The sequence below is a fragment of the Anser anser genome (genome assembly GCF_964211835.1).
Source record: "Anser anser genome assembly, chromosome: 4".
NCBI lineage: Eukaryota > Metazoa > Chordata > Aves > Anseriformes > Anatidae > Anser > Anser anser.
Window position 1 is genome coordinate 45,911,653 of NC_139724.1, and position 19,271 is coordinate 45,930,923.

Consider the following 19,271-nt stretch of genomic DNA (forward strand, 5'->3'; position numbering starts at 1 on the left):
TCACCACCCTAAAATAGAAATCTCTGAGCACATGCAAGTCACCGTCATGATTTTGTTACCCATACCCAGGAAATTTAGGGTTATTTCTATACTTTCTTATTCCCTTCTTGATGATTCCCAGATTAATAGTATTGATAAAGTATCATTTGAAGAAGAGAAGGATGAAGCAGAATAAGCTAATGGAGACTTTTTTTTGGTTGATAAAAGTACAACATTATTCCAATTAAAGACGATTTTCTCAAGCTCTCAGTGTATATGAACGAAAGGTGCTTCATTCAAACAATACACTCGTTCAGGCTAATCAAAAGTACCTAGCTGTAGATTTAACATGGAGTGAAAGTACAGGCCTAATAACTCAACTTTCTAACTAGTTACTTACACATCCAGTACAAAGTTTATCTGTAACTGTAGCAACAGAATTAAAGGCAATCTTTCCCTAAGCTAGACTGCACTGAAGTGGCCAGAAGGAATCCTGCTTTTAGAGGAATACTTCAGCCTGATTTAACATCCTAAAGAGTTCTCCATTATACATTAACGAAAGTCACGGAACATCTTCGTTTACTTACAGGACACTTTCTGTAGTCATCAGCAGTATTTGCTGCCTGCAGCAATTCTGCAAACATTTCTGGCTTGAGACGCTCATGCCTCTCCATCATTCTTTCTACTTCATTACTGTAAAAAATTGTAAGAAAGGAGTTCCACAGTTATTTTCCATTTAAGAATAAACAGATTTCTACCAAGTCTCAACTAATCTTTTGCATAACAGGAAAAGACTCAGAGGTAAAACAGTAACAATGTATACTTTTTGTCAAACTCTTCCCCCAACATCTTGTTTTTGAAATCCAAATGTTACTTTGGGACACTATCTCAAAAGAACTCACTTTTAACTTACAGCATTTTTCTGGCATATTACTTGGAGCGTATATATACAAATTAAGACAAATACAAGAATAAAACCCCTTACCACAGGGCTGTGGTAGAAATGTAACGCACAAATTCCGTAAAAGGCAATGGGTCTGATGATGCTCCACAACTGCGGCATACACACTACAAAAATAAAGATCCTTTTGTTTTTACTTACTCATGACAGCAGAAACAAAGTATTTGTTAAAGCAATCAAATAATAGTCTGACCTGTTCATACAGTGTCATAGCAAACTTCTGATGAGAAATACAGGATTTTGAAGTGCACATATCTGTGTCACTGTTTGGCACTAGGTGAAAATGAATCCTCTCAAGGATATTTTCCTAAAAAGAAACAACAACATAAACTGATGAAGTCGGAATATATAAGCAATATTCCAGTTTAATACTCCAGCAATTATTCCTCTTAGCTCCAAACAGGCAACCTACAAGTTTAACATGTACTTAATTCTGTCCCTATTCACATTGAAGTGGATGGGAATTCTCTTCACTTAAAGGTTTTCAAACTTTAATATAACAAAAACAGCATTAAACAACAGTTATCCAACTCCAACTCTCCTAGCATGTGTTCTCTTATGAAGGTCATGAATCTTCATGAAGAAATACTAAGACAATATTAACATCATTGCATGCAATGCTTGAAAGATGTTTTGGATCAGGCCTCAGTCTCAGTTGTTCTTCACACTTGCACATTTTCTCTATGTATTTCCTGATCATGTTTAGCGTTTATGCCAACGCTATGAGTACTGCTGACAGAGGCCTGGAAAAAGCTTATAAATAGCACATGCCTTATCACATCCCCAGTCTTTTTAATGAAAAAGAAAAAAGGTACTATGATTGTCATTTGTTTGACCCCTGTATCGGCACAGCCATTTTTTTTTCTCTTTCGCCAAAAATACCAGAGGTAATGGGAGGAAGAAAATATAGGCAGATAATTCAGGTAGCAGATATTTTCAGGGGTCACAACACGTTCTGCTTAGACGAAGAACTGATGAGATTCCCTTTCCTGACTTCAATTCATTAGCCTGTCTGCAAACACTCAAAACAACTACTTTAAGGAGTTCTTCATTGGATTTTCCTATGTATTTGAAATTGCACCTGGCAGGTAGGTGTTCATTTGTGGGTTATTGCAGAGGTTGTTGAAAGCTGAAAGTAATCAAAGCCGCAAACATATTTTCTGTACCTGTTATATTTTTTATTAGGCTGAACAATTTTCATTGTTCAGAGGAGAGACCTCCCAGAGAAGTTTCTTTACCAGTGTCAATGTGACTTTGAGTCATCTTTTATGACCACAATAACCATTCACGCTTTTCAAAGAGAGACTTCATAAAAGCAGCAAGTAACTGCAGCAAGAGTTGAGATCTTCAAGTTTTTGTTCACTCTTGGATAAGATAATGGAAATCTCTTCTGCAGAGATGCCAGCGATGAGCTGGCTAGTTGAAATGGAACATCTTTCAACGGGTGTTAAGAGAACCCTTCTCTCCATCCAAAAATTTTTGGGAACGATTGAGAGTTACTTATCCTCCCTCACCTCCTGTAGTGATGATGTTTCACACACCCCTCTGTCTGAGACACAGAGTTAGGAAAGAAAGTATGGAGCAAATGCAAGACTACTCCATTTCACATTACTACTTACTGTGGGTGTCTCCATAAATTGACATGAACAAGATCAGCAGTATTATGCTACTTGTATCCTACCTGTGAGTCTAAATTTACCAAAACAATAAGCCAGGTTGGCATCCTTTCTATAAAGCTAACATAACCCTACTTGACTATTGTAAAGAATACTCACAAAGCATTCTGCTGCATCATCCATGAATCCAAGCTGGAAACGTTGTTCATCTTTAAAACTTTCCGCCAGGGCATGTCTCATATTATCTGACGGGAGTGCTTTTTCTCGACTGTGTTGAAATTGTGAAAATATTGCCTAGGAAGAAATATGATTACTCAGCTTAATTAGCCACTTAACTATGTACTGCAGCTCTATTCCAATAGATCAGTTCTTATGCAGCATGCCTAAACAGCAAATATAAAAAGCATGAATATATGCAAATTTACAAATGACTACTTTCTCTTGAAGTTACTCAAGTTCCATGTTCTCACCATCACTTGTTCAATTATAAAAAGTTAAGCTACCAAACGGAACTCTGATTCAGTAGGAAAAAAACACAAAGCATAAAAAATGCAAAAAGCAAGCCCTTCAGCTCCCAAAAGCAACACAAAACTTTGGTCTGTAATTATGCAGCTTTTTTAATTTGGCCACTGGAATAGTGGTTTATGCTTAAGTATCTCATCTTTACAGATCGTACGTATTTCTTAGGGGCACAATGTAATTTTACTTTAACATATAGCACTTATTTAATAATAGATTTACATTACTATTTCAGACAGGATCATACCTTTATTAAAATGATGGATATGCAAAAAAAACTCCCATTATATAGAATGCTGAAAATCCTTGCTATTAAATTAACTATCTACTCAACCAGTGTATACAGCAAGACAAGAAAACGTGTCAATATTTGTAGTTCCAGAACATGAAAATAAACTGCATTTGATTTTTTCTTCATTTCCCAGAAGAGACAGTTGGCTACTACTTTTCTTTTTGGCAGATATGCATGTAAGTGACCTCATTATTTAGCAAGTAAGGAAGGCTGATTTTAAAAGAACTGAACGTTAAAATCCATTAAGTGGATAAGAAAACATTTGCAGACATTTAAGGGTGTATTCCACTCTCAAAAATTCTCTGAAGTCAAACTTCTGAGAAAAAAAGAAGAGAAACAAAGCACATCGGAAGAAGTCATGTAAAATATAAATAAGGATATTTATTCTTCACATAGGCCTCCTAGGTAAAAAAAAAAATAAATCTGTTGTACAGAAGGCAAAGAAGCAACAGACACCCAAAGTTTCAGTGCTAATAAAGTAGCGTTTTAAACATGATGCATTCCAGTATAAGTGCCTGCCAAATATTTAAAACTTCCCTCTCACGCCAGAAAGCATTTTAGCAGCCTCTATGTTCTAAATCCCACTCCAGCAGTACCCAGAAAAAAAAATCATATTTAACACATAGAACACCAATATTTTTTAAAAAGTGTTGAACAGAGTAAAACAGAACTTACTGGCTTAGCTAGTAAACTTACTAGTTTACACCATAGGCTCAGAAAAAGCCTAGAATAGCACTTACATAGGGGGAAAAAAAGTCAAATTCCTTTTGGAAAGGTTAAAAAAATACAAAAGACAAAACATTTTTTTATTTTTGAATAAGAAGGGTTAAAATAGCCCCAAACCATTAAAAAAAAAAAAACACAAACAAGTTGCTGAAATGCATCCTCATAGAGCACATACACCACATGAATATAAAAATGCCCCAGGTTCAGAACACAGAACAAACAGAATCACTCAACCAGCATCTCTAATAAGCCAAGAAAGCAAAACCAGTAGTGCACATAATGACTGAGGACAGATACTTCCAAATGAGTTAACTACAGTGGTGTTTCTGGTTCAATACCTAGGCTACTGGCCATACAGTTATAAAGAATGCAATTATGTCGTTAAAGCAATGACCAATTCAATTCTAACCAATTACAGAACAGGCAGCAATATGGCTTATCATTTATGTTGGGAACTTACCAAAACAGGAAGACATGACAGTCCAAGCAATGCAAAATATTCAGGTTTTGTAAGCCATTTAGAAAAACGGCACAAGAAAATGCATTATGGGAGTAATCAAACCTTCTAGAGCAGGTACTTGAGAGAATAAAGAAAATCACCAGTCCTAAATTGCAGTAGCCTTACAGAAGAGCTAAAGCTAGTGTGTTGTTTTGGGAGGTGACTTAAAGTGATGCAAAACCTATTTCACTTTGTACTGGAGCCCCAATAATTACAAAGGAAAAGGGTATTAAGGTACAGCAAATAGCAAGTTTAGCTTAGAAAAAAGCAGCCAGTCTTCACAAATGCACCATTGGCACAGACCAACTCATTACTTATGTTCATTTGCAACTTGACATGATATCTTCATGTTTCTGAGCATCTTAAAACTGCTACAGTATTTTTTTACTATGATTTTAGCAATGCGATTACTCACATAGAGAATGCAGTATACATACATTCCAGAAATTGCCACTATTCAATCACTCTGAATTTCTGAAAGTCAGTTCCAATGCATCATTGAACAAGACGATATATGACCAGCACTTAATGTGTAATATGGGTCAAATCAAAAGGGATAGGCCACAAATCTTACTCCAGATTATCACATCAGACGTAAACATGACTTCTCGTACACACAACAATAAAAGATTATATCTAAAAATTTTATCTAAAAACAGAGGTGTGCCAAGTTATGGTTTGGACTTCATGTAGTAATAAGACCAAGTGTCCAGCACACAGAACAACATATAATATGCATGAAAACCCTGGTGAAACAGAAAGCCCCATTAAGTTCTGTGGAGTTAAAAGCTTGTAAAAAAGTTGGGAAAAAGCCTCAGGAAGCTGGTCTGAATATGAGTAGTTGCATCAAAACCTACTTCATCTTGTTTGTTTTTTAAAATGAACCATTTTAACCAAAGAAGTAAAATGACACCTTCTAGGAAAGCTATATTTGGGAAAAGAGAGACTAGTGGAGAGATCAGCCGTGCTATATCACAATCATGATAAACACTAAAATGGTTTGAAAAAACCTACACAGAATACATAGATTATACACCTCCTGAAAGACTAAGTATCACTGCAAATACTTCTTGCCTCAAAATGTTTATTCAGTAACAAAGTTTGGTCTGTAAAATGCCCTGTGAATAAACTCTAACTGGAAACACCTGACAAATACTTGGCTTATCCTTGCCTACAATTTAGTATAGTCAAAAACCACTTCCTTGATGAATTTCGTTTTTAAATAGTGTTGACCCTTTCAGCTCTCTCCATACAAGTGATTCTTGGTTCTGTATATAACTATACAGAAACCCAAACCATCTTTGTTGTCAGTAAAAGTAGAAAGTGCATATTACTAGAAGAACAAGCAAACAAAACAAAAACTCCTATGCATTTTTCATTGGGAATTTTATCCCAATGGAACATGAGATACGATGTTTACAGTTCTTCCCTGGTAACTGAAAGCAGCCAAATACCATTGCAGTAGAAATAGCAAGAACCTAACAGAAATCATTTGTTTCTAGACTTCAGATGAGTTACAAAACTGAAGTACGAGTTTTGTGTGCTGGTTAAGACTTGCAGATCTGACATACTTTTACAATTCTAAAATACTACCAGCATTCTTTAAATTTCTAGTACCTCTGCCTACCTTTCACTACCTACAAGCTAAACAATTAAGTTCTGTACAGTTACCATCAACTACTCAGAAAAAAGTCCTGAGACCTTATCAGTCAGTAATGTTATTGTACTCAAACACTGAAGTAAAGAACAAAAGCATTTGTATGTAGATAGAAAAAACAGATCTCTACAAGGTTTGCTAGAAATTTTCAATTAGGTTATAGTGTCTTAGACAACAGTCGCATGCTTAAGCAGACTGCAAATTTGTGTACTGTAATATTTCGCCTATAATACAAGAAAATATTTGTTACAAACATCTGCTACAAATGTCCTTAAATCTAAATTGTTTCTTTATACAAGTATGATTCAATCACAAGAATGAGACATTCTTATTAGACATATGAACGAAAAGGACGTAAAATTATCAGATCTCAGTAAAATTTTCTCCCTCATTTTTTAAGACGTATAGGGAGAAATGCATAATGATTCGTTCTAAAATTTTTATTCATTATTTACCTTTAAAGCACAAAATATGCATGCATCTCCCTGGCATACGTGTCCAGTTAAACCTCTCAAACTTCGTCGAAATATGTCAAGTTGCCATAAAACCTATAAAAGATGCACAGAAAATAAGTAATGCATTTTGAAAGCTCTACATTTAACACAATAACATGCACTAGATCTCTCTTCTTCCTCCTGATTTTACATAACATTTACAACATGAGCACCAGGACTGCTAAACGATGATCCTTTTCCATTAGCTTAGTCAATTTTGGAAGGTTTGCATTCACAACTCTTGTATAAAATGAAGATCTCATTTTTAAACTTTTGAAACAAAGGCACTATATGTTGGAAATGCTGAAATGCTCTTTAGGAAACGAGAAGTAAGCTTAACTTTGTACAGAGAGTGCAGTAGTGTATCTTATGGCTTTACATAAGAGGAAAAAAGCTATGGGGTCTCATTTTTCCTCTCTCCCTCTTTCAAATAAAAGAGATGAAGACACGGAAACTGAATTGCTAGGTAAAATGTGAACAGCATTTCATTTTGCTCTCTTACTAAAAACTATCACTGAAATACATTTGTTTTTCCACAGCTCAAGATAATCCACTTGTGCTTTATCAGTTGCAAGTTTCTACTTTTTATTGTGTAGCTACTGTATATAAAGGTAACGTCAATTTAGTCGCACTATCCTGCTTTCAGTATCTACTATCTTAGTTGCACAATCAGTGCAGTAGTTCACAAAGTTGCCATAAAAAATAAATGCACAAAAATGAGTTCTTGAGAGACACTGTAACACAACAGTTGCAAATCCAGAAGAAAAATTTCTATCTATAAATATAAATGCTAAAATGAATTAGGATATTTTTGAAAAGGAATGTTAGAACATCACTTCTGAAGGTTGAACAAAGGAGAGAAAAGAAAGGAACACATTCCTCCTTTTAAAAGGGCAGTCACCAATCATCACCCACCATGTGATAAACAGCAGTATGTTGTAAAATACTAGGACTGTCTGAAAGCATAACTAAAAATGACTTAGGGTTTAATTTCAGGGCACCCTAGGGGAAACTACCAAAACTAAAGAAGAATATAGGTCATGCTGTTCTCATTAAATCCAACACAGCAAACTCATTCTACACAGCCTATTGTACGTTTTTGTTTTAAACCTATTTAGATACCACATTTATATGGCATTTGCATATCTCACCTCCTGTGTTCATATCTATACCATTTTTAAGACTTATTTTTGCTGTTGGATGGCTTTTTTTCACCTTTTTTTTTTTTTTAAGGGAAGTCTATGCATCTATTAAGACCTCTGCCAGTTTGGCAAATAATTCTGTACAATTTGCAAACAACCAGGGCCAAAATCTAAACATTACAACAAAATATACTCTTATACCCTCTATTTGCATATTTTTTATTTTTTTTTAAACTTCTACTTTTTTGATTTAAAAAGACCTAAAACTAAACTGCTGCTAGTATTCCGACTTGCAGACAACCTGGAAAGAATAGCACTTAATTATATCCCCATATTCCATCACAAATAGGCTTGTAAAAGACCAACTTTTATCATGCTAACATCACTGTACTATTAAACTATACTTAAGAGATCTAAACAGGCAACGCTTTTTTCAAATTAAAGTTCACAGAACAGTACATAGGCAATACTTGCAAGAATTTGACCTGTAACAGATATGCACATAGAGTAAAAAGATACTTAAGTCATATTTCTTTGGTATCAATTGTATCTCCTGCTCTACTAATTCCATAAGGCTTTCCTAATATTAGAACCAAAGCTTTCAACTGCATGTGCATCTTCTGATATGCCCCCAGTGACACAATTTAATGTACTGATTCTGAGAAAACAGCATTTCAATAAAAATAGTATCCTATTCAATGCATGTAGTAGTACTAGCTGCTGCACGTTTAAAAAAAAAAAAAGTAAATTTGGTAGGTAATAAAAACACTATGTTTAACAAACATTGGTTTTAAAATTCAAACACTAAGTTTTAAAGTTATGAGTAATAAGCTGCCAAATATGAAAAGAAAGTTTTACTGTTATTCTTAATGTATGCAAGCAATATAACATGCTGTCATTTTTGGCAGAATTAAATATTTAACATTCACAATCAATTCCTTAAAATCAAATTCTAAATAAAATTATTCCCACCATTGTCTTTTTTCTGTGATAGCCACCTTTTACAGGAAAGTCAATTCCAGAAAGCAATAATATTCTGTCTCAATTCGCATCATTAAAAAGTTTAATACGTTGAGAACTGAATTTAACACCACTGGAAAACATGGTGTATTTTTCTGTAGAATGCACATACTGCAATACAAAAAATAATAAAAACAGCATTTCCAAGAGAACCCTTTCCCTGTTATGATCATCTAAGCTGCAACAAAACGAGAACTACTTAATAAATCAAAAAATTTTCTTACCTGAACAGCACTATTTAGAAAGCAGCTGTTTTGTCCTGGTTCATTTAATAAACCTTTTGTCGGGGCCAGGGACAATATACTTCCAGGCTGATAAACTTTTCCAAGGTTACCCCCAGGTTTCCTTAAAAATTTCACCCATGCCATTATCTTCCAGAGTTTATAATTGCACTATTTACACTTAAATATTTAAGGATATGATGGGTGCAAGGCAAAGAAGGTCCTAAGAGAATCACTGTAAAGTCATGACATTCCATTCAACCCTGTGTAACAGTAACCATTCAGGGGTTTAAGTCCTTATTCCAGGAGCAGCTGTCAGCAGTCTATCAGGATCAGTCTGTCAGTTAAAATATAACCACACAAAAGTTTTCAAATGAAACTTTCAAAAAAAAAAAGAAAAAAAACATACGGTGTCCAGTTAAGGTTAAAATTCATTAAGGTTAAAATACATAAAAGTTATTTGAATAAAAGTTCTTATTAAGCAAGTTGCACAGTAATTGACTTCTTCTTCCAGGGATATCAATAAAGTATACTATAAATCATGAGTTGTATTATATCATGAGGTTATATATATCACAGAAATGGAAAACTCTTGACAGGCGTTATACTCCTATTTTCTGACTTGACAGGCATTATACTCCTCTTCTCTGACTTCCATCCATCTTTTTACTTTTAACTGTGGCCCACAAAATATATTCCAGTTTAGAAGACTCCATGTTTATCTCATTCTCTTTCAAGTGAATCTGAAATAGGAAAAAAATAATATAAAAACAGATTTTTCAAAAATGTTAAAGATCTAAATAAATAAGATGGCTGTAACAACCACTTAATATACAGGCAGATGCAATAATCAGGGAAGAAAAGAAGAAAATTTCCACTCCATAGTTTTCTCAAGACAGAAAAATTATTTTGTCTGTCATAATCAGTTATTTTCTAGTTTACTATACACCTCTAGAGACCACGATAAAGTTTGGATTCTGCTAACAATATGTAGCACAGCTTGTAAAAAGAACACATGACATGTGTTATTCTAACTTTGAATCTCAAAGCCTAATTAAAAGATTACCAAGAAATAAATATTTTTATTCTACACTTGAAAACCTAAGATGCTTTTGATTTCAGTATCCCAACAAATCACATGAACTTATGCCTCTTTTACGATTCTGAAGGTGTTATAGATGGATTCTCAGCTTTCAAAGTTTTGTACTACTTAGTAAACACTACAAAAATACGTCATTAATCTAGTTGCATTCGTAAAGCATCTAGAGAAACACAGCTAGAAGCAGAGCAAGAATGTTTCAATAGCAGTCCTAGACCAGTGACTGCCCCAATAACCAACTCCAAGATTCTCCAGTTCCAACAGTAAGTCTCTCCTTGCTGAAGGCACGTATTTCCAGTTAAATGACTCATCGTCAAAAGCACATTTAAAGCTCATACAGTGATCCTCTCAGAACAATGGGTTATCCAATCAGTTTGGCATTATTACAACATCCATATACATACTTAAAGTAATAGCACAGAACAGAATAAATTTGAATGAACCAAAGCAATTACGACTACATATTTGGGGAAAAAAAAAAAAGGTGAAATATGGGCCTTCCACATCACAGACAACCTATTCACCTTAAATTTTACAAGCATGCAAGATACTAAAGATGTATCAGGGTACACAAAAACTTGCAGCTTTCTCACTATAATTTTTTCCACTATGAAAGCCTTTTCAGAATGGTGAGAAATTAAAAAAAAAAACAGTAGTCCAACTACAACAGATAATCTGGAAGATAACTTTGCCCAGCTCAGAGCTACCACCAACACATTCACATCAAGCAATTCTACTGCTCTCAAATATTGTATAGCTGGAACACCACAGAAACATACCACATGACTTTCAAACATAACTGCATGAAGACTTGCACCCCTAAAACCCTTTAGTAAAAAGAAGCACTTATACTTGCTTGTATTGTTAAAAATCAATAACTGGAACATAACCAAAAGTCCCTTTTGCCCAGTGCATAATCAGATGTTTTCTGTTTGTTTACTGATGTTACTGCATCTCACCCGTAAGTAATTTGATTTAATAATACTGGAAATAGTAAGTGTGATTTGTGACAGCACTGAGCAAAGAATCTGAAATCTAACTGGAAACTGACCTTGACAGACTATCATGTGATTATTTTGTGTTCTTTATGTTCACTTCAATAAACCCAGAAAGGGAAAAAAGAAAAAAGATGCAGTGGGTAACTGTAAACACATATTAGTTTAAGATCTTATTAAAACCTTAAATTAAAGGGAGTATCAACTTCAAATTTTATTTCCACATGAAAGCCAAAGTTAAAGTGCTCCATAGCATAACAACTACTCTTCTGCAAAGGAGCAAACTCATAGAAAACAGGGACAGAGGTGAAGGTAAGAAAGGGTAAAATGAAGCTTAATACAGAAGATTAAAGATTGTCTCAAGTCAGGTATGCAGAGGTGGTAACAGATCCACATAACGCAAGTGAAAGAAAAATATTTTTAACAAATATTTTCATTAAAGTCTTGCTACAGTATATAAATAGAAAATAATGAATAAAGAGGAGCCAAGAAAAAAAAAGTGTATAACTGGTTATATATATATACACCCCCACACATATATAATACATATATATACACTAGGAGCCAGTATCTTGTATCAAAAACACCTAGTAATAGAAAGCATCGTTTTGATCAAAGTCTCCTGCTATCATGTGGAACTATAACTTTTAATCTCTAAAAATACAGATATAGATATAACTATGAATTTTAAAAAAAAATGAGAAAAGTCTTACACATTCAACTCTTTCAACTGTTAAAATAGTTTCTGCTGATTTCTGAATTAGTACTCCTATATCTATGCTAAAAAACTGACCTACTACATTTTTGTCACAGGGAAACTTCTTGAGTCCCCATTTTCCTGGCAATACAGAGTTCTCAATTTCACTTTACATCACTTTCCACATGGAGAAGATTGTACAGTCTTCTTCACCTTCCTGCTGTTGCCCTGGAAGACAAAGCTAAACGTAAGATGGACAATTTTTAGTAACCAGCAGTATCAAAACAGATACACTGAAGAGAAAAAAGAATGGAAAGTGTGGATCAGGAACAGCCTGGATGGCCTGCAGCAGCCATGAAGGAATTGAGTATTTGCACTCCACCGCATACCTGAAATGTCCCTCGCTGAGTTGCTACCTTTGACACATGGGTGCAACATGATAAACACGGGTCTGAACCAGAAGCACCAGACTTGCTGTCAGGGTCACCCAGCCTAAAGTGCCCTACTTAATACATCACACCTCACACCTCCAGAGCTGCTCCAACAGTGGAACTCCACCACCATTGCTGATTCAGCTAGCCTGTCCTCTGCTGTCTGCATTTCTGTGTAAATAGCACTCAGCCTAGAGCAGCTGAGTAATGTGGGAAGCACTAGATGGAAAGTAAGGTAGGCTATACATTAGTGCTAGAACACACAAGTTATATGCAAAAATAAATGTTTCTAGTATCTAAATTACAGGTGAAAACAGATCTTATGTATTCAACTACAAATGCACTGAGGAGGAGTCTGTGAAGTTGGACTACAGTTGGTTATTTAAAGAAAATCAAGAACAGACAAGAATCACACGATTCATCTTAGGCCAAAAAAAGAAAGTGAACACTTGTTCCATAAGTAAGTTACTTTCTCATCTGAAGAAAAGCCTAATGATATACCCAAAGTCACGTTAAGTTTGGGAAACATATGTGTTGTTCTTTTTAAATGCAAAAGTGAGATAGGGTTCTGTTTCACCCAGGTAGTAGCTAAAACAGACAGATGAAAAATGTAACATACTTAAAGAAATTTTACCTCTGTCAATTTCATTTCCAGCCCTGGGACATACTTACACCAATCGATAAGGACAGAAGAGCTTCCATCAACGTTTGTTTCTTAGCATATTTCAAGAACAATTTCACCATGCTTCTGAACAAGAGATTTATGCATCGATATGGAACAGGGGCAAAGGAACACCACAACTCTGAATTTAAACTAGTCTATACTTTAACTGATAAGAAATACACACATTGTTTGGAAACAAAGTTCTTTCAGAACAATTCAGATAAGAAGCATTAATTCACTAATATTTTCAGGAAACGCATTTTGTTTTACATTTCATGGGTGTCCTAAGACAAACAGTGTATGCACTGAGTGAGCATTTAGGTGTTGGGATGGGTTTCAGAGAAGTTGCGATTCACTGCAGGAATTTTATAAAAATGGTTCTCTGCTAGCTCTCTGTTAATATCATATCACGTTAAGATGCTTCCTGTTTAATTTCACATCCACGAAGCTGTAAATACAAAGTATTTCAGCTATCACACCAGGTAAGTGCACACAAACCTATTTATGATAAATAAAATTATATATTGCAGAAGACATTCATCGCATGGTTTTCATATGCAGACCAGATATCCATTTACCAGAGCACTGTGGTATTACAGTCATACGGCCTCTATTAAGAGCCCACAACATCAGTACACCTGTTCTAGAAAATTTCAATACAACACAAGAAGAATCAGAAGTGACTGCTTAAAAGTTATCCTTATGCAACCTTCTAAAATAACTCTCTATAAACGCGTTCTTTAAACTGCATATGTCAAACTAAACATCCCCCAGCAATTCAAGCATGAATCAATTTTAAAAGAAAAAAAAAGTAAGAACGGTATATCAAATAGCTATTCATTTAAAAAAATTATCTTCAATTCCACTAGGACTTTGCACTGAATTGGCACCGGAGTCCCTTTGTTTTATTAACTGCTGTCCTTCTCCCCAGAAGTTGTCACACAAAACAAGTAACAGAAAGTAGGTGTGAAATAATCCTACCTCAACCCAGTTCTCTGGTCAATATGACCAACCAGTCCTACTCCGGGGTTGGAAATCCCACCAGCCTCTCTTCCTCCACTACCATTCTGTATCAAGTACACCGCATCACTTCTTATTTGCTAGCAAGGGGACCACTGTAGAAGAGCCTTCCAACTGTGCCGTGAGCGATGTGATTAACATCTGGCACATATTTGCTGTTGCAGCCTCTCCCTAAGGAGAGGAAAGTTTATAGTAGCATCTTGTTTTGAAATTTATGTTGTACAAATGTCTCTTAGCTTCTTTAACAGAAGAAAAACAAAAAAGCCAGGATCAAACAAAGCTGTTGTAGAGGATGCTGGCAAGGACACATGCTCTTTAGTCACAGCAAACTTAGCTTGATTTGGACCATCCACCAGGAGCATTATTCCTCTGCCAACAAGCCTGCTCTCGCTGGAAGCTGTTCCATAAACCAGAGAAGTGATGCTGCTGATCAGCCGTGGCTCCTTCCCCAGCCCACGAGGTTTAGATAAGCATTTTGATGACTGGGACACAGACCACTGACTCCTTTCATCTAAATTCAATATTCTCCAGGACTGTAATTAGGAGTTGAAGACTGTCCTTACACATCTGTGGTAAGCCAGTGTCACTAAGAGCACCAAAGCATTTATTAGCCACTGGGGTTTTGAAGTTCTTCGTTAAGTTCCTGGCTTGACAAAGGTGTGGGTGACTGATGATTGATCATAATTTGTCCAAACCACACAGAGTCTTCAAGAGCAGATATTTCATGCAGAGTTAAATGACATGCTATGGAAGAATTTTATCACCTGGGAATTAAAGAAATATTCTTGCCTTTCAGACTAAAGGGATCAGTTTTGGATGACTGTTCTCTACCAAAGCTGCTAAACAAAGGCTATGAACTTTTAAACCAACAGCCATTTATCAACTTATATTCTTCTACCTTGCCTAATTTTAGGCAACTGTTCTTTGGTCATCAATGATCCCATCAAGCACCAGGCTACCCTTAGTCATGCAGTCACACAGGAGAAAATATATATATGCCTGTCACAAATTTCACACGCTTACCTTTATAGCTTCCAGAACAAGAAATGCACTACTCTGCAAACAGCATGTTATCACCAGTTTTGTAGGTACACCCTAGGAATTAGGTAACTGTGGCTTGCACAGTCTTCTCAATGGAGGGAATAATACTATTAAATTAGCTTAGGAAATGGTACAATTACTATTTTACATAAACCACTTTCTACAAGTATATTTGGGTTTAGGCATTATTGGTATGCATTCAGTTAAAACCAGTGAGATAAACAGTTGGGTCTATGAACACTGGAGCTACCAGCCTGGCTCCTGGCAGCTGTCTCATAGCTGAACGAGCTCTCAGTTTTCTCCCTAGCCATGCAGCAGAGTTGGTATATACCCAACATCTCCTCACAACGTCTCTCTTCCAGCCAGCAGCCTATTGCCATGCACTCTGGAAGCACATCGTCATCGTTAAGACTTTATCCCTTCTGTCAAATTGGGTGGAAACCTGCCAGCGGGTTCAAAAGTTGTTGACTGTGTCTGAAATTTGGCTGAAGAATAGTTATTTGCATCATCTCAGCCTCATTTTGCAACGCATCCCAGCGCGTTGCATAGATGAGTAATGACAAACCTTCCTGGTGCCCAGCACTAAGGTTACTTTCAAGTATCTCAGCTTTCTGCTTCTGCTGGCAGCTCACACCTCTGTGCTGAGCTTGGCAACCCACCCAATGGCCTGACAACTCTGGTAGATCAATTTCTAAACTGATACATGTCACAACTTAGGAATTCAGATAACAAAAATTTGGATGGAAGAGTGACTAAATGTATTGAAAAGAAGCAAACCTATGATGGGAAACCATCAGTTTTCTGTAGTGAGAATAGCATTGTTAGGACTGTGGTTGCTTTTTTTCTCCCACCAGAATGAAATCCATCAAAAATCTAACAACTTACAACACCAAAAAATTGAGTACTTGGAGTGTTTTCTGTGGTTTTAAAGCTTGTCATTTAAAATTGCCAACAGACCAAAAATCTTGATTTGTATTATGACGATACTGGAGGACACCATCTGTTTTCCCCCCCCCACACACACAGACTTTTGGAAAAAAATCAGTGATGTTGCTTAAGAAAAAGAGTAGAAAAAGACAGAATTTTGGAATGAATAAAACTCTTATATCCCTCCAAATGTGACTAACTCATTTCTTTGGTCGCTGGACCAATCCCTGTCCCATTTCACCTTTAATACTGTGCTGAACTGTCTATGTCAGATCTCCTTTGCCATAATATACTCCATAACACACAGCTAATGCTGTTAGTAGTCCTCAGCCTGTTTTTGAAGGACACTATTTGCAAGAACTGAAGTTTTCAGTATCTGAAACATCAGACAGGGCAAAAACCCTTCGTTAACAGCACATATTTGCAACACAAACAACACTGTAAGACCAAAGTCACATCTCCCGCTGTGGCCATTAGCCCTGATTTTGTGGGCCATCTGCAAGTACAGCAGCCAGGGGTATCGGTTTGACACATTCTTTCTACCTTCCATCACTGACTCAAGAAGTCCTCCAGAGACAAAAATGGTATTTGACGGCCATTTCTTTAGAAATCCTTCTAACCAACCTCTAAAGATATTAAAACCAGACTTTTTTCTATTTTAAAGAAATTGCCTATTTCCAGTCCATTTAGCTATCCCTCACATGCCACATCACTGCTCCTGCATGTCATACTTCTGTGTGACTTTCAGGATGGGAGAACCAGAAGTATAGATGCTATCTCAGATGGCTTCTCTAAAAGGATACAATTTTTTCTTTAAGCTGTTCCAAGGAAAACTTTCCTGTTTGCATCTAGAAGAAAACAACAGGTTCACGGTTCAGCATTTCTGGGCTGTTACAACTAGGAACCAACTTTACTCAGAGTTCCCATTGTGGCTGTTTCTAAAGATCTGAAAGAATACAGGTTCCCAACATATGACACGAGCCAACATTTACAGTGAATCATCATGCACAGAAACTCTTAGTTAGACCGATGAATTCAGATGAAGCAGCAGAATAGAAGCAGTAGGAAAGAGAAGGCAGCAAAAAGTCTCAGCTGTAAGAAGTTTGGAACCCAAATGCCCTAGAGCAGCAAGTTACCTCTGAGTTCTCACACGAGCCCTTCTCCCTACTGAATTCAAGTATCAGCATACATTAAATACAAGACCGGTCAAGATGATCTCAAATCAATCTGAATGTGATGAAATCTCAGGAGTACTATTCCTGACTGTCCTCATAAACACCGTGAGACATATTATTAAACTAAACCACATATATTTTTGTTTCTCCATCTTCCCAATCCTTTATGATGTGTTTTCCTCAAAGATTACCACCTACTCCCTGAACCTCAGAAAGATAGAAAGTATCTTTACAAGGTATCTTGGAAAGGTTTGTTACCCTTACAGGGTTACAAACTGTAACTTTGCCTCTCAGATTTTGGAGTAAATGCTTGATAACTAATAGAAATGCAAAACACCAGGTTTTTGTTCCTCCCCCAAAAGCTTTCCGATTTCTTAAGCCACCAGGAAAAACTAAGTAACTGAATTACAAGGAAAGGTAATATAAGTATTATCTTTAATCCCACAAATGTTTAATTGACTTGATAAAAGCGAACGTTCAAAACATTTACATTTCACACATACAAGTCTGCACAAACCTATCTAAAACCCTTTTTTACATCTGTAACTCTGATCCAGTCCATCTCCCCTCTACACCCTCAGCACATCATCATTTAACCTGGCCCTGCCAAAATCCAACTTGTTTCTGCTTACGCCTAGAAAACATTTCTGAAGAACTCCTTGAAAGTGTTCCACTCTTATCCCTATGCCCATCAAGTGACTGTTTTACTGCACCCAGAGCCATCAGCTGAGGAACACCAATGAGCATCGCAACCAAGACTGTGGAAAGCAACGTAACTGACAAGCGATAGCACTGATGCTGTCCCTGAAGTCTCGTGGGTCTCACACCCAAACAATTCTGCCAGTAGTACATCATGCACGCTGTACGACTGGAAAATATTCTGCTCTATCAAGTTTTGATATGAAAATCAAGCACATTTTAGGTGTTTTTATCATCAGCATCCCCCTGTTCCAGGATAAGAACTTTTTACCGAAGTAATTTGATCTTTAAAGGAAAAAAACTGTAAAGACATCTTACATTGCAACAAGGCTAAGACAAGAGAACATCGTTTGTTATTTATTCAGACTAATTTCTATTCAGACTGTAACATGAGCTCTCCCTGCTTTGAGAGCCAAAGTCACCACTCTAACCGGAGCAGGACGGGATAACCACTGCGGCCACAGGTGCGAGGGGGAAGGAGACGCGCACACACCATCAGTTAGGTAAAACACTACTCACATGACTAAGCTTCTGCTCTTAAAATAATCCTAGCAACTTCAAAGTCAAGCAAGAGGGAATTTTTTTTTTGCGTGCGCAGAATAAAGGATTAAGCAGAGACATGCAAAAGCCGCACTTATTTTGGGAAGGGAAAGAACGAGACGCGTTTCCTCAACAGCTTCTTCTCAAATATTTGCATCGAGAAATCACAGCGAGGGGCAGGCTCCGGCTCGGACGGGTTCCCGAGCAGTTTGCACGGGGTACCTGCCGGCTCCTGGTGCTCCACCGGCTGGGACCCGATCCCACTCGGAGCAGCCCCACGCCACCTGCGCTGGCATTTCCTGTTCCCAACAGCCTTCGAAAACACTCCCTAAAACCCCGCCGACGGGCAACGTGACTCCGGCGTTAAACATTAACCCCGCGCTCCGGCTCTGCCCGAGCCAGCAGCCCGGCACGGAGCCCCCCCCCCGGCTCCCCCAGCCCACCCCACCAGCGCCCACCTCGCTCAGCCCCGGCCCCGGCCGCCGCCTCCCGGCCGCTGAGGGGGCGCGCGGCGCCCTGAGGCGCGGCCGTTACCCCCCAACGGCCGGGCGCGCGACGCGGCCCCAGACGCGGCGGCGGGGGAACGACCGGCCCGCGGGGGTCCCCACTCCGCCGCTGCCCCCCGTGGGCGGGTGCGCGAGGGGACGGGGAGGCGGCTTTCCCCTTTCCCCCGTCCCCAAGCCGCGGCGCCCCCGCCTCACCTCGCCTCCCGGCCCCGCAGCTCCTCTCTCGCCCCCTCCCGGCGGGCGACTCCGGGCGCGGCCCCGCCCTCGCGGTAACTTTTCCTCCCTCCTCCGTCTACGCCGGGTCTCGCGCTCGCTCCTCCTCCGCGCCTGCGCGCTGCGCGAGCCGCCGTT

General features: G+C 37.8%; 1 protein-coding gene across 7 annotated transcripts in view; it reads right to left on the reverse strand.

The window, feature by feature from the left end:
* USP53 (ubiquitin specific peptidase 53) overlaps positions 1 to 19,271 on the reverse strand; it is a 38,569-nt gene extending 19,298 nt beyond the window's left edge. Inside the window, exons 1-8 of one of the 7 annotated variants that reach the window (XM_083835951.1) lie at positions 19,116 to 19,223; positions 12,014 to 12,145; positions 9,130 to 9,869; positions 6,705 to 6,797; positions 2,716 to 2,850; positions 1,134 to 1,247; positions 965 to 1,047; positions 567 to 672 (exon numbers count right to left, since the gene is read on the reverse strand). In XM_083835951.1, coding sequence (XP_083692077.1) covers positions 567 to 672; positions 965 to 1,047; positions 1,134 to 1,247; positions 2,716 to 2,850; positions 6,705 to 6,797; positions 9,130 to 9,273 — 675 coding nt within the window. In that variant the 5' untranslated portion in view covers positions 9,274 to 9,869; positions 12,014 to 12,145; positions 19,116 to 19,223. The other 6 variants (XM_083835953.1, XM_083835950.1, XM_083835952.1 and 3 more) reach the window with 6 other exon arrangements.